Source organism: Protobothrops mucrosquamatus, unplaced genomic scaffold, assembly GCF_001527695.2.
Source record: "Protobothrops mucrosquamatus isolate PMUCROS unplaced genomic scaffold, P.Mucros_1.0 scaffold1167, whole genome shotgun sequence".
Taxonomy (NCBI): domain Eukaryota; kingdom Metazoa; phylum Chordata; class Lepidosauria; order Squamata; family Viperidae; genus Protobothrops; species Protobothrops mucrosquamatus.
The window spans coordinates 288,212-302,459 of record NW_015387382.1 but is presented as its reverse complement, the minus strand read 5'-3'; the positions used below and the strand labels follow the sequence as shown (position 1 = coordinate 302,459).

General features: G+C 54.8%; 1 protein-coding gene across 1 annotated transcript; it reads left to right on the top strand.

Annotated features, from left to right (window-relative positions):
* Nucleotides 1-3,343: 3,343 nt before the first annotated feature.
* On the top strand, nucleotides 3,344-12,881 carry PPP1R2 (protein phosphatase 1 regulatory inhibitor subunit 2). The gene is made up of 6 exons (XM_015820727.1): nucleotides 3,344-3,534; nucleotides 3,716-3,823; nucleotides 3,945-4,016; nucleotides 7,056-7,165; nucleotides 8,103-8,312; nucleotides 11,646-12,881. Exons 1-6 carry the CDS (start codon nucleotides 3,344-3,346, stop codon nucleotides 11,711-11,713), a joined length of 759 nt encoding a protein of 252 aa, XP_015676213.1. The 3' UTR covers nucleotides 11,714-12,881.
* The last annotated feature ends 1,367 nt before the right edge of the window (nucleotides 12,882-14,248 follow it).

The following is a 14,248-nucleotide window of genomic DNA, read 5'->3' as shown; positions in this document are numbered from 1 at the left end:
CGGGGAGGCAAACCACTACTTCTGTGCAGACTGGAGCTGTGTCTCCACGGGACAAATATTTTGGGACCCTCCCATCAAAAACGATTTCATTACGCTCAAACGAGCTGATAAGTATGCTGTTAAGACTCACCAGATGTTTGAGGAAGCTCTATGTGACAAAAACCAATGGGGAGGATGGAAACCATGTAATCCGGTAAAAATTTCTTTCACCACAAACGGAAAAAGATACGGGAAGTGGCAGGCAGGGGTCACTTGGGGAGGCCGGGTCTATGACCGAAGCGGAGATCCAGGGAACATCTTTACCATAAAATTAATACAAACCCCCATAAAACCCTTGGTACCAGTAGGTCCTAAGAATGTACTAACCATTCGTAAGATGTCACCACCACAATCCACCAGCATCCCTAACAAAAGTTNACCAATCATATTGAAGTATGTATTTAACCAATTATATTGACTCTTGCATATTCCCCCATGTTGGTTGCTGAATAAAAAGAGAGCTCAGAACACGCCCTGGGTTCTTTTGGTAGCACCCCAAATCATACGTGAGTGTGGTCTTTATTCTCAACTCGTGCAAAGAACCCACCCTAATGCGGCGAAGGCGATAGCGCCGCAGGGGGCCTTGCAAAGCACAAAGCCCATGTGCTCCCACAGAAGGCCTTTGCCTTGTCTTCAGTGTGGCTAGCAATTCCAGGATTTAAAAAAAGGAGAAGCACTTTCGTACTGGGCACACGCATACGGCTGGTTCATCTCATAGGTGCTTTACTTAGTTGTCCTAAAAGTAGCCTGCAAAAGAACGCAGAACAATTTGCAAAGCTGCTGAACTATTCTGATGAAGCTTGGCTGAAATGGATTCTGTCTTATAAGTGAAGACAAAAGGAGACAAACCTAGGAAGCCTGGTGGGCCCTGCTTCTTTTTGGTGGGATGGTGAAAACCCCACCCCCCTCCTGACATCACTGCCACTACATACATTAGGAAGGGACTTTGCGAGCAGCAGCCACGGGGTGCGGAGGGGTGGGGGGTGGGGAGAACTATGTTGCATCCTGCCCCCGCTCTGGAGAAGCCAGGTGGGCTATCCAGCCAGACAGGAGGAGGGGGGCATCTCTTCAGCTGGCCTTGGTTGGGGGTGGGCGGCCCTGGGGTGGCAGCACCTGCAGCTTGGCTACTTTCAGAAACCGCCTGCCCCAAGCCAAGAATTGGTCCCCGGGTGCACCAGCCATGCAGCTTGGGGGGGGGCACCTCTTCGGCCTGGGTCCAGCCCCATTGGAGACACAGCCCCCAAAAGGCTCTCCTCAGTCCATCTGGCCAAAGGGAATAGGCCGCCCCAGCAGGACGCCAGTCACCCACGGGAAAGCCTGTTCCCCAAGGGGGCACTGGCAGCCCAGATCCCCCTCAATCCCCACACCTGCCCCCCATCGCGATAGGCTGCGGAGCCAGAGGAGAATGAAGGGGGCCCAGTGGGAGGAGAGGGCAGCCCCCTCCCTCTCCACCCACTGTCAGTCCATCTCCCGGGGGTGGGGTGTCTTTCAGAAAAGGCATGCACAGACACATTCCTCTATGTATTAATGGTTCACCTGTGGAGATGGTTTCTAGCATCAAGTTTCTGTGTGTGCAGCTAACGAGTAGGCTAGCTTGGTCATTCAACAGCGAGACACTGGTAAAGTAGACACAGCAGCCCCTGCATTTTCTGAGTCGCATGGGAAAAACACATCTTCCTTCCCCTTTCCTTACCACTTTCTACAGAGGGACGATCGAGAGCATCCTGTCACACTGAATTACTGTCTGCTTTGGAAGCATCACTGCTTCAGACAAGAAGGCAGTGCAGAGTGGTGAGGACGACATAAAAGGTGATTGGCAGTTCCCTCCCTTCCATCCAGGACATGATACATAACGTTGCTTCAGGAGGGTCCACAGGATTGTCTGGGACGCCACATGTCCCCTCCGCGACCTGTTTTCCTTGTTCCCCCCTGGGAAGAGGGGGCTTTGTGGGATCCGAAGCAGAACATCCAGATTCAGCCAGTTTTGTTCCTTACAGCGTAAACTTTGTGAACTCTCAAGCTTCCTCTTTCCACTTTGTATTCATGATGGACAGTGATTAATACAATCTCTTCTTAAAAAACTTCCAGTGTTGGAGCATTCACAACTTCTGGAGGCAGGTTGTTCCACTAATTAATTGTTCTGTCAGGAAGTTTCTCCTTAGTTCTAGGTTGCTTCTCTCCTTGATTAGTTTCCATCCGTTGCTTCTTGTCCTGCCTTCGGGTGCTTTGGAGAATAGCTTGACTCCTTCTTCTTTGTGGCAACCCCTGAGACACTGGAAGACTGCTATCATGTCGCCTCTAGTCCTTCTCTTCATTAAACTAGACAGACCCAATTGCAGCAACTGTTCCTTGTTTTAGCCTCCAGTCCCCTGATCATCTTTGTTGCTCTTCTCTGCACTCTTTCCAGAGTCTCAACATCTTTACATCGTGGTGACCAAAACTGGATGCAGGATTCCAAGTGTGACCTTACCAAGGTATTGTAAAGCGGTATTAATACTTCACGTGATCTTGATTTTATCCATTTTAATGCAGCCTAACATTAACAGAGGGATAGAATCAAGATCACATGAATGTTATTTATATTTATATTATATATATGTAAGCGTGTAGGTTTATACATGTTATGTATACCATGTTTATGTGTGTTATGTGTACACTTTTGAGAGCAGCCAACTAAATTTCATTTTTAATGTGTGCCATTGGGCCCACAGTAAAAAATAATAAAGGTGATCTATCCATCTCCCCCGACTTTGCCGCCCCCCCACCAACCCCCCCGGGGGGGTTCTCCCTCCGCTGCCGGCCCCCGATTCCCGCCCCCTCCCCTCTGCCCCATCCGGGCTCCCCCTTGGCGGCCTTCAGACCCCCCCCCACCCGGCAGGCCCTGCGAGGGGGAATTCCGGGGAGTTGAGCCCCTTCCGCCACAGCTCGCTTCCCCCTTCGGGAGAGGCCGGAAAACCCCCCTGGCCGGCGGCGTCTCCGGGGGGGGGATTGTGGGGGCTAAGGGTCGCGGGGGGCGGGGGGAGGCGGGGCGGGAGGCAGAGGGGGAGGGGCGACGCCGGCGGGGCTCCCGGCCGCCCAGGCCTCACTCCAGGAGACGCCAAGGGGCGGCGGAGGCGGGACCGGGTCGCCCGGCAACGGCGCACCACCGCCCCGCCCCGCTCGAACCCGGCCGGCAGAGGCGCGTTCCGCAAGCGCACGTGACCCCCCTCGGGCCCGCCCCGCACTTGTGACGACAGAGACCGGCGCCCGAGCCGCACATGCGCAGGCCGCGCGTACGGGCCGGGCGGCGGCGGCGGCGGCGGCGATGGAGGCGCGGGGCTCGGCGGGCGGCGGGAGGCCCGTGAAAGGCATCCTGAAGAACCGCTCGGGCAGCGGCAGCGGCAGCGGACGGGGCCTCGCGGACCCCGAGGCGCTCTCGCAGGCCTCGCCGCTGCCCCCCGCCGGGGGACGCCTGCAGGCGCAGCCGAGCTGCGAGAGCCGCGGCGAGGAGTACGAGTGGGCCGCGGGGGGGGGGGAGGCGGCGGGAGGGAGCGGGGCCCGTCTCTCTCTCTCTCTCCCCCTTTTTCTCTCTCCCTCCCTCTCTCCCCCTCCCTCCCTCCCTCCTTCCATCTCTCCCCCCTCTCCGCACTCCACGCCCTACTGACCCTCCCCCCCCTCCCCTCCTCTCCCCGGGCAGGAAGAAGACGCAGAAGTGGGACGAGATGAACATCCTGGCCACCTACCACCCGCCCGGGAAGGACTACGGGCTGATGAAGATCGACGAGCCCAGCACGCCCTACCACAGGTGCGGGAGGCTCCCCCTCCTTCCCCCCCCACGGGTGCTGCTGGCGGTGGTGGTGGTGGGGGGAGAGGCCGGTTGCTGGGGAGGGTCGCCGCCTGACGAGCTTCCCTTCTTCTCCCCGCAGCCTGAAGGAGGAGGATGCCGGCAGCGATGCTGAGGATAGCCCGGTCCCCACAGCCGACATCCTGGCCAAAAAGTAGGTGTCGGCTGGCTCAGGACCCTCGCCCAAGGATCCGGCCGGGGCTTCCTTGCCTCGTGCGATGGGACGGGAACTCCCGGTCCTGCGGGTGGCTCAGGTTGGGAGGGCAACAGCCGCAGCCCTGGGCCCTGTCACGGGGGACCAGGAGGCTTTGCTTAGGGCCCCTGCTGGATTTCCCCTCCTGGACGCGTCTTATTACCGGGCGCAAGGTGGCCCCCCAGCCCCGGTCTCCTCCACTGAGGCTGGGGCCGGGCTCTCCTGCTGCTTGAGGGTGCCGCGGGAAGGAGAGCTGTCTCTAACCCGGTATTATGGCCTGATGGCAGCTCTCGGTCCGGCTGGTCTGGGGCAGGAGAGAGAAGGGCTTTCTTGCTGCCTCTGCAGGCCAAGGACCGGCCGTGGGCGGTGGGTGTCCTCGCTGCAAGGATGGGATGAGGTGGCCTTTCCTTCCGAAAACTTGGGAGTGATTTTTGTGAAGGATGTGAAACAAGGCAGCCCTGACTGGCTCACCCAAAAGGTCACTTGTGGCTTTGGCCTCTTGGTCGTACCTTCTTCCTCCCTTCTTGATCCAAAACTCTGATGAAAAACTCTCACCTTGATCCTCCCCTGACCAGAATAGTATTTTATCCCTTCTTCTTCAAAAGAAACATCTTAATTTTATTTATCAACTTCATTGATGAAGGGAGGGAGATGAGCAGTTAAGAAATATAAATATAAATAAAATAAATTTACTAATCAATTTTATATGGCTGCCCATCTTATTGAAGGCAATTTAATGCTTGTAAGAAAGTTCTCCATGGCTTTGCTTAACTCTCTTTTGTCTCTTGTTTCTGTAAATTCGCTTTTAGAGGTCTCCGCTGCTACAGGTATCTTTAAAAAGGCCCATCCTTTCTCCTAACGTCTATGGAGCTCCCTGAGCACCTACGTGGGGATGTCCTCGACCACCTTCATTTAGGCATGTCCATCTTCTTCTGTGGGGCAATTAAGGAAAAAAAAACCCTCCTTATTTGAGGTTCATTTCCTTGCGCTGGTTAGACTCTCCAGTGCAGAATGCTCTCCTCTTCCTGGATGCAGTTCTTTCAGATCTTCTGAAGACTGGACCACGTCTGAATGCTCTTACCCAAGCTGAACGCAGCCAGGCTTTCAATGTCTAGTCCATTCGTCTTCCTGATGACTCTTAAGGTCTGCTTCTGTTTCCAGTGCTCTTAAAAAAAGAAGCACTGGTAATAAGGAGACAGACGGGGTTCCCGCAGAATAGAATAAAATTAATGCCCAGGGATGTGGTGTGGTGCATCTTGTGAGCTTTAATTATAAACAAACAGCGTGGTTGTGTGCGAGGCCTCTTGTTTGACTCCTCTTGCCAACAGGCATGGGTAGGAGCTCCAGGCTGTTCACCTTAATAGCAGGCTGCCTCTATTTACCATTATGGCCTGCTGGTGCGTTTGAAATTTAATTTCATTCACTTCTGCATTTTTACTAAGGCATCACATTGCGTGATAGGTTCACATTTATCACATGATCAGCTACCATTTTTGCCTGCCCTTGCTTCCTTGTTATTTGTATCTGAAAGCTGCGCATCTCTTTGTTGAGCCTTTCTTTTCGAAGTTCTGATTTTCTCTCTGATGACGTTTGATGACTGCATTTGCAGATTTGACAAGCAGCCCTTTGCCCCTTTGCCTAGTCTTTAGAAAAACGTTGACCACACACAGGAATAAGCAAAGGCTTGAGATGGTGCTCAGGTTTGCCCTTAAGAAGCATTCAGAGAATGGTGGGCTCTAACCTGCTTCTGAATGATGGCCTAGTTTGTTCATTGTGCTTCTGTAATTTACCAGTGACCCTGTCAGTGGAGTGGTTAAGACGTCAGGCTAAAAACCGGGAGACTTGAGTTCTAGTCCTACTTAGACGTGAAGCCAGCTGGATGATCTTTCAGCCAGTCATACCCTCTCAGCCCTGGGAAGGAGGCAATGGCAAACCACGTCTGGAATCTTGCTAACAAAAAGTGCTGGGACATGTCCAGGTGGTCACCAAGAGTCAAGGCATGCCAGCAACCGGGCCGCACAAACAAGCAGAGCCCCATCCGCGGGATGCAGGCAGCACACAAAACCAGGCACCTGCTATTTAAACATGTATTTTTAAGAAATCACGCGTGAAATACAGGAATAATTATGAACTTTACCTAAGAATTGTATGCAGATACATTTGGCATCTCCAGGTAGGACTATTGTTAGCAACAGATCAGTCGCAAGTGGGGGGTCCATGCCACATGGATTATAAATTAATCTCCTGGGTGACTTCAGTTCTAAACTAAAATATAAACTGATTGGGGGGGGAGGCAGAGGGTGAAGGGAAGAACCTGAGTACCCGGAACAACGTTTTTGTGTGTGTTCTCTCCTTTGTGATATTGTGTAAATCCTTGGCCAGAGAAGGTGGTGGTGGTGGTGGCAGCGGCAGCAGCTTCTTAGTGCTTTTGCAGGACTTCTTGTCTGACGAGCAACAAGCACTTTCTAATTCTGAACAAATCAAATCCTACGTACAGTGCTGTTTGCATGACCAACAACACCCCTCAATATTACTCTAAACAAAAAAAATGCATGTTTTTTTTAAATTTTTAATTCCAAAGCGCCTTCCTATTTTAACTTGTCAGACTGGAGTACGTCTGGGAGCAGCGGGGAGGAACTGAAGCTTTTTTGAGTGGGTTTCCCCCTCAGCTCAGCTGCCAGGCCGGCCTCAGGTTTGGGCAAAGGGGCTTTCCCCGGGCCATGAACCGTGGGTTCCTCTCCGGAGTTCCCCAACTTCCTTTTAGTGCACTCCCTCTTGAACTAAATCCATGGCTGAGCTCCTCCTGGTGGGAAACTTGCATTTGCTCACCCCCTTGGCGGCTCTTCCTATTTGAAGGAAACGTGCCGCTCATTTCATGGCAACTTCATTGCCCGTATTGGCCAGGAGGCCCCTGCAGGCGTCCTCCTCCGGAGAGGTCGGCTCCCTGTCCCTCCTGGGTCGTGGGCAGGCGGCCTCAGCTCTCCCTTTTTCTCAATGCAGGTTGGCGGCCGCAGCACAAGGACAAGGCCCCAAAATCCTTGAAAGGCAGGAGGACAGCAGTGAGGAGGAGGAGGAGGATGACGAGGTAGACCTGACTCCGGAAGAATTGGGTAGGTGGGGCTTTGCGGTTTTATAGCACTAGACCACAGCTGGGCATTTTACGGCCGTGGGTCACACCCAGCCCGTAGGTGGTCCCAGTCCAGCCTGGGGGAGGGGGCAGGGCAGCAGCAGCTGAGGGCGCGACGCTGGTGCAGTGCTCCACACGCTCCCAGTTTGTCAGGTGGCCCTTTGGGGGAACTCGGTTGCCCGTCCCTGCACTAGACCAGTGCTGTGACGCCCTCAGCAAGAGCTCTCCCAGGAAGTACGGGCTGGGGCGGATTGCATTTTTATTGCAGCCCCTACGTGGCCATAAAAATGGCCCAGTGGACATGACGGAGTCTAAGAACATGGCAGGCCCTCTTTTCTGGCCTCCCCACCTGCGATGGTCCCAGGTGCCTGGTCCCAACTCCCGGGTGTGTTTCCCCTCCTCCCCCGCCTTGCTCGCTGCAGGGAGGGGGGAGGATGCCGTGCAGTGCTTCTCTCTGGTGTCCCCTTATTCCTCCAAAAAGGCTCTGCGATTCTTGCACGCGCAAAGCAACACGGAGGCTCCAGTGGCTTCTGACACTCCTCCGCCTTCTTTCCAGGCCTGAGCTATTTTCTCTCCTGGTGGCTGCACGGCAGTGTTGCGAAGCCAACTGGTCTGGCTGGCCTCTGCATAAGTAATTACGCTTTGCATTTGATGAAGGGCTCTTCTGCTCCCTCCATCCATCCCCCCCACCCGCCCCCACCCTTGGTAGCTTTTCAGCCGGCAGAAAAGGCAGGCCTCCCTTGTGGGGCCCAACCTAGCTTGGAGTCGTTCCTGCAACGTGTTGTGCAAAGCGACTTATGTTACAGAGATTCCCCCTGTCAGTCTGATTGCACTGGATTGCAACTTACATAACTTCATGTGTGGGAAATGGAATGAGATTTGTGAAATTTGTGTTGCGTATTCTGTTTCTCCTGGTACAGAGAAAAAGAGGCAGTTTGAAATGAAGAGGAAGATGCATTACAACGAAGCGCAGAACATCAAGCTGGCCAGACAGCTGATCGCAAAGGAAATGCACGGCGAGGCTGCCGAGGAGGAGGAGGAGGAGGAGGAGGAAGATTGTGAGGAGGAGGAGGAGGAGGAAGACGATGAGGAGGAGATTCAGGATGAGCGTAAAACGAGCACAGAATCAGGTGAGGCCTGGGACTCGCGGGCAAAGTCCTTCTAGCTTGGATCCCATGATGGCTGGGCTGCTCACCCCTCCCTCCCTCCCTCCCTCCCTCCCTCCTGCTGCCGCCCCCCCCCCCCGCCCTGGAGCCTCCCGCCCTGTGTCCAGATTCCGTGCAGTGTGGAAGAGCCTCTTGGCGTGTGCCAGGCCGAGTGTTGGAAGCCTTGGTTTAATGTCTGCTTGCTGGCGCCTCCCACGTCTCCTGAATGGCCTCCTGCTCCATCCCTTCCGTGGGGCCCCCTTTCTGAGCTGGAGAGGGAACAGTGGAGGGCAAGGTAGACAGTCAGCCAGTCTTGCTTTTTCCCCTCCTCTTCCCGTCTCTCGGTTTGCCGAGTGGGAGCCTCCGGTTGTGCCAGGAAGCAGGCTGAGGTGGTGCGGACGAACCGTTAGCTCTAGGCTGCCGGTGGGCTTGCCTTCTGAACGCGCCTCCCCCTTTGTATTTGCATTCCAGATGCAGCAGCATGCCAGAATCAGAGTGTCTCCTTCTGCATCAGCTTCCTTTGAGCCTGTTGGTGTCTCCCGGGGGAGGGGGGGCTCCCTTTTGGAGAGGGAAAGAGCTTCCTCCTCCAGGACCCTTTCTTGGCTGGGGGCGTTCTTTGCCTGAATAAATTGACCGCTTCTCTTTGAAGTCCCAAGAATGGTGAATGTCGGAGGGATTCAAAAGGAAACCTGGGGTGCCCCGTGTCAGCCCCCTCTAGCTGAGCTCATTTGCACCCAGAGTCTTTATCAGCTAAACTCCTCCTCCTTTGCTGTCAGCCCTTGTGGCAAATTGAGCTAGGAGTGTCCTTGAACCACACCAGGCGTGAGGGAAAGTGGAAGAGCAGGCAGGGAACAAGAGGAGGGCGGGGCCGTCCTCTTCCGGTGCAGCCCACGCCGGTTCTTTGCCAAGGAAGCCAAGGGAAGATAAGGCAATCTTGGCCTGTTGGGAAGCCACGATAGCGTTGGGGAAGCACTCCCGGCTGCTTCTCGGGTGCCCTTCGGCAGCGCCCTGTGTGCAAAAGTCAGCCGCACCTTAGGGAGGACGTAAGGCCAAAGGTGGAAACGGTCTGAGTAACCAGTAGGGAAAAGTTGGGCTCTTCCTCCTCCTTCCTGCTTCTCGGTAGAAGTGGGGAAACACACCCCCCCCCGCCTCTTCCAGACGGGGGCAGAAAGACCCAGTTTTACTTTTTTGTTAGCAGCCTTCCATTTTGTCTCTCAGTGGGCTTTTTCTGATCAATAACCTTTGATTTTCTTAGGTGGCCATGTGAGCTAAAGGCTACTACGGCTTCTTGGATTTTTTGGCTTTTGCAGGTGTTTAAATGTTTAATATCTGGTTGTGGGCCCCAGATATATCATAGAATTCAGCTGCTCTAGCAAGAATAGAAAAATGTAATTTAGAATCCAAAGTTCTTAAGTTTTCCTAAGTTCTTAGCACTGTGATGTCTCCCTGAAACATTCCTAGTCAGTCTTGATCATGCTGGTTTTGGACGAGATCTTTGCTTTACGTTTCATCCACGAGTGGAGAAGGGGCTAGAGGTTTTCTTGGGGGTCTCAAGGGACCAGCTCATCAGGGACCATCCAAAAGCTGCCATTTTTCTATTTCAGTAAAATGATAACAGCCGTCTATCTTGAAACAGCAACTCTGGGTGACTAACATGGAGTCAAACTCTGTGAAACCGATCAATAGCAATGAGAACGCATACACATTTAGCAGCCGCCAAAGGCAGTGGCCGTTACAAGCAGCCTCCATCTCAGGGGCTCCATTAACCTCCCAGGAAAACAGCCGTGTGACTGACTGACAGATTTTCCAAAATGCCAGGAGAGATGGATCTTGAAGGAAAGGGCCTGCTCGATGATATTCCCCAGTTTAGGCAGAACCTGGAGGAGGCCCCTATGTCGGAAATGGTGGGGCAGGTAGAAACAATCAGATTAATAGCTCACCCCTGTGCTGTGAAGGTCTTTGTTCACCACAACCATCATCATGAATTGCCGCCTTAAGCACCTGGGCAGTCAGTGCAGCTCACAAGGTAGAGGTGTAACATGGGCATATCAAAGTGCACTCACAACTGCCCGCCTGGCTCTGTGCTGATCCTGCTAAAGCCTCCGGTTGCTTTTCGGGGGTGTGTGTGTGTGTGTGTCTCATGTAAAATGCAAGAAGCCCCTCGGAGATGACCAGGGCAGGAGGGGAACCCCTGCAGCCTCTTCACAGTTGCTGGCAGGCTACCGGCTAGTCCAAAACTTGGGGTCTGGATGTCAGAGGCTTCTGCTGTGAGTTGGGCAAGCGCCCTCGGCCTCAGCTCTCCTCTGCTGCCTCTGAACACTCCTGCAGGTGGAGCTCGGGGATACAAGGCCCAGCCCCCCTTCGGTGACGCTTTTAAAAGCGTTTCTCCCTTCTGGAATCGAAGCCTTTATCTTCCTTTTCCTTGGGGTAACTGTTGGTGACTCTAGGTGACATGGCACAAAGGTAAATAGTCCACGTGTAGTCTTGAATTGGGGATTAAAAAACGTTCTTCAAGAAAAAATACTAAAGGGGAGGCGTCTCTCGTCTCCTGATCAGCCTGCCATATATCACAGTCTCCCTCTTAAGAGGTCCGAGGGGGCCTCTTGAGTCTGACCCGGTCTGTGCTTCCCACAGTGGGGCGCTGAGGGTGATCCTGCCACCCCCTTTGCTCTGCCTGCAGGAGCTGGGCCGCTTCCTTTGTGCTTCAGGATAGTCCGTAAATCAGAGTCTCGGTAGGCAGGCCCTTCCCAGCGCCTTCGTCCATGTGGGGGGGGGGGGGTCAGGCTTGTGGGATCGGCAACAGCAGACACTGGTGCTTTCTGCCAGTTAGGATTGTCTGGAGTAGCAGTTGTAGGGAGATGCTGCGGACGGGCAATAGCAGATCGTTTGATCCCCTACAGCCATGTCCAACAGGCAGATTTTGGCAATGGAAAGACCATTTTAACCCCACTGGGAGCTCAAAAGTCCTGAATGGGGATGTGGGGGTGAAGGGCAGCACGTGCCCTTAGGGATGCTCAGTTTGCTCTGTGGATTTGCTCGGAAAACCAGACATTCCATCTCATTTCAGGAATTGGCACGTGAAGGACTGATAAGTCTATGGATTCGTTGATTTCCACAGCAAGTATTAAGAGTTCAAAAACTATAGGAATGTGCTGTTGAAACTTAACCTGTGTTGTTTTAAACGGCCCAGCAGGGTTCCCTGCCACTAGCAAGCCTCTTGATCTGCCTCACAGACGACAAAGGCCTGTCCCGCCGCTGGGATGCCTCGTGTTGCCTGCTGTGACCACCCACCTCTGCTCTTCTCTTTTTTCCCCACAGTACCTGCTTCTAGTGACCCGCTTGAGAACATGGCACACAGCCTAGAAGAAGTCTGCTCAGGACTGTAATAGCTCCCAAAGTCACCCTTTTGTATTCCTTGCCACATCACCCTTCTGCAGGTCTGTTTCAACAGGTTGGCTTGCACTTTGATATTTTGACAAAAACGGTGGTGATCTCAAGGTTTTCTGTTTGGCAGTGAAAATGTTGCTGATGTGGCTGGTTCTGGTGGTCACAGAAGAAGGTTTCGTTGCTCATCTGCCGAAGAACACAGCGTGGGGTAGCGCCAGTGAGCCAGACCCTTTGGTGTCACCCCTTTCCCTGGTCTGAACCCCTGGACAATTGCCTCTTTTATCGTGCTGTAGTATTTGAGTACACACAAATATCCCCATAAGGGCTTGATGTTAATGTGCCATACTGCAGCCAGGAAAAGAACGAGCCTCTTGGCAACTGACGAGGCCTTTTGCTGCAAAAAGGGATGAACGGGAGAGAGTTTTTATAGCCTTTCCCCTTCCCCTCCTGCAGACTTTATCCAGCGGGTTCTGAGAGGCAGGCAGGCGGTTCTTGCCTCAGCCGCTTGAGAGGGAAAGAGCAGCTGGGCATGGCTTTCCCAGCTGCCTGTTCGGAGGTGGGAGTCGATCAGCCTGCCTGCCTCAGTAGCTGCCGTACCTTTTTTCCATTTGAGTTGGCCAGGATTGGGAACACCACAATAGGGGCCTCTTTCCTCCATCAGAGGCCTCTCTGCTTCTCAGGGTGCCTCCCCACCTGGTCGGAGGCTGCCAGCCTCTAGAAAATAAAAGTTAAATGACAGCACCCGGCAGCCAGAGAGCGCCTCTTGAGACCCCGGTGTGGCCCAGACAGAATGCACAGCCACCTGCTTTTGTTTCTTAACTAGAAGAGGCAGCGTTCCCACAGCCCCATGTTATCCTGTGCTCTTTTTTCAGTAACCTCTGCACTCTCCCTGTGTCATGAATGAAACTGAATCAAACAGTTGTTTTGTAGTTTGACTGGCCTTTGTGATTTTCTTAAGACTTGGGCTTTTTAAGCCTCGGAAGAGGGAGGGGCATCTGTTGGTCAGCTAATGTTTGTAAATATTATTTTGAATGTTCTAACAAGCTGAAGTTGCCTAGAAAATACCCAGGTTGTGCTACTGAATTTGCTCCTTCACTTCTGGATTCCATTTCACTGGCTTGTTTCCTCCGTGTAACTGTTTTATTAAAGTAAAGAAACCACTGAGTGTATTTTCCAACCAGCAGATCAGGTGAATATCCCCTCCTTGGGGCAAAATGACTTGAGACTGAAATGGTAGCAAAATCCCCGTAGGCGGGTGACCTTGCTCTGATGCTTGGCACCAATGAACGTATTCCTGGAGTCCTGGCCGGACTCTGCTCTACTGTTCCCCTCTGTTTTCTTGTCTTAGATCAGGGGTCCCCACCCCCCCACCCCCCGTCCATGGACTGGCACCGGTCTGTGACATGCCCCCTCCGCAGGATGCTGGCAGCAGGCGAAACCAGGTCCCCCCTCCGGTCTGCAGAAACACCTCTCTCCACAGAACCGACCCCTGGTGCCCAAAAGGCTGGGGCGGGGGGGGGGGCACTGTCTTAGATGAGGAGGAGAGCCCAGGGAGTCCGCAGCGCCTTGGGAGGCCTGGCCTGAACGGAGGCCACTGCAGTGGACCTGGCTGGCTGGCTTCCACAGGCCCTCCTCCTTTACCTCTGGCCCCTGCGGCCCTTCCCCTGGCCAGTCACGGTGGGGATCTGGGTGAACCTGGAGGCTCCTCTCCCCACCACCCCCCACCCCCGCTGCCCCCAGCACCCCTGGCAGGTGAGTCCTCCCCCCGTGAGGAGGAACGGGGCTTTTCTGGCGGGGGTCCCCGGATTTAGCTTATTTATTACATTCGTGTGTCTCCCCCCCTCCCCCTCTGTTGCTGCGAGGCGACTCTGAGCTCATGCAGCCCATCTTGACCGCCCTCCGCAGCTGACCACAAGAGGGCTCGCCTGGGACGCCCAAAAGCCCGCGTGGTGGCTGAAACCCGCGAGGGAAGCCGAGGGAAGCCCTGGAAAGGGGCGGGGAGGGGGGACCAGAGAGCCCTGAGCCCGCCAAGCGGCCCCCCCGCCCCGCTTGGCGTCTTTCGCGGCGGGGGAGGAGGCGGAGGAGGAGGAGGGGAGCTCCTGAGCTGGCCGCTCCCGTGCTCGGGCCGCGCGGGCGGGCAGGTGCCGCGAAAGGGGCCGCAGCCGCGTATGCCGCCGTCGGGCAGGCAGCCGAAAGCGGAGCCCGCCTCTCCGGCCGCGCGAACGAGGCGCAGCTGCAGGGGGCCGACGGGAATTGAAGTCCCAGCTGGCGGCCCCGCCTCCTCGCCGTGGACGACGCTCCTCGTGGATTGGCGGCGCTTGGGTCAAAGCCGATTGGCCAGTCGTCCCTGGCGGCCCGTGATTGGCGCGGAGGGGTGGAGGCCTCGCGCGGTTGGATCCCGGCGGCGCCCGTCACGGCTTGAGAGGGCGGCGTACGGAAGCCCTCCGCTCAACGGCCCGGATTGGCTTTCGGGAAGCGCCCGCCCCTCTCCCGGGGTGGGCGGGGCTGCCTCTGCCCCCTCCCCCCGCATCCAG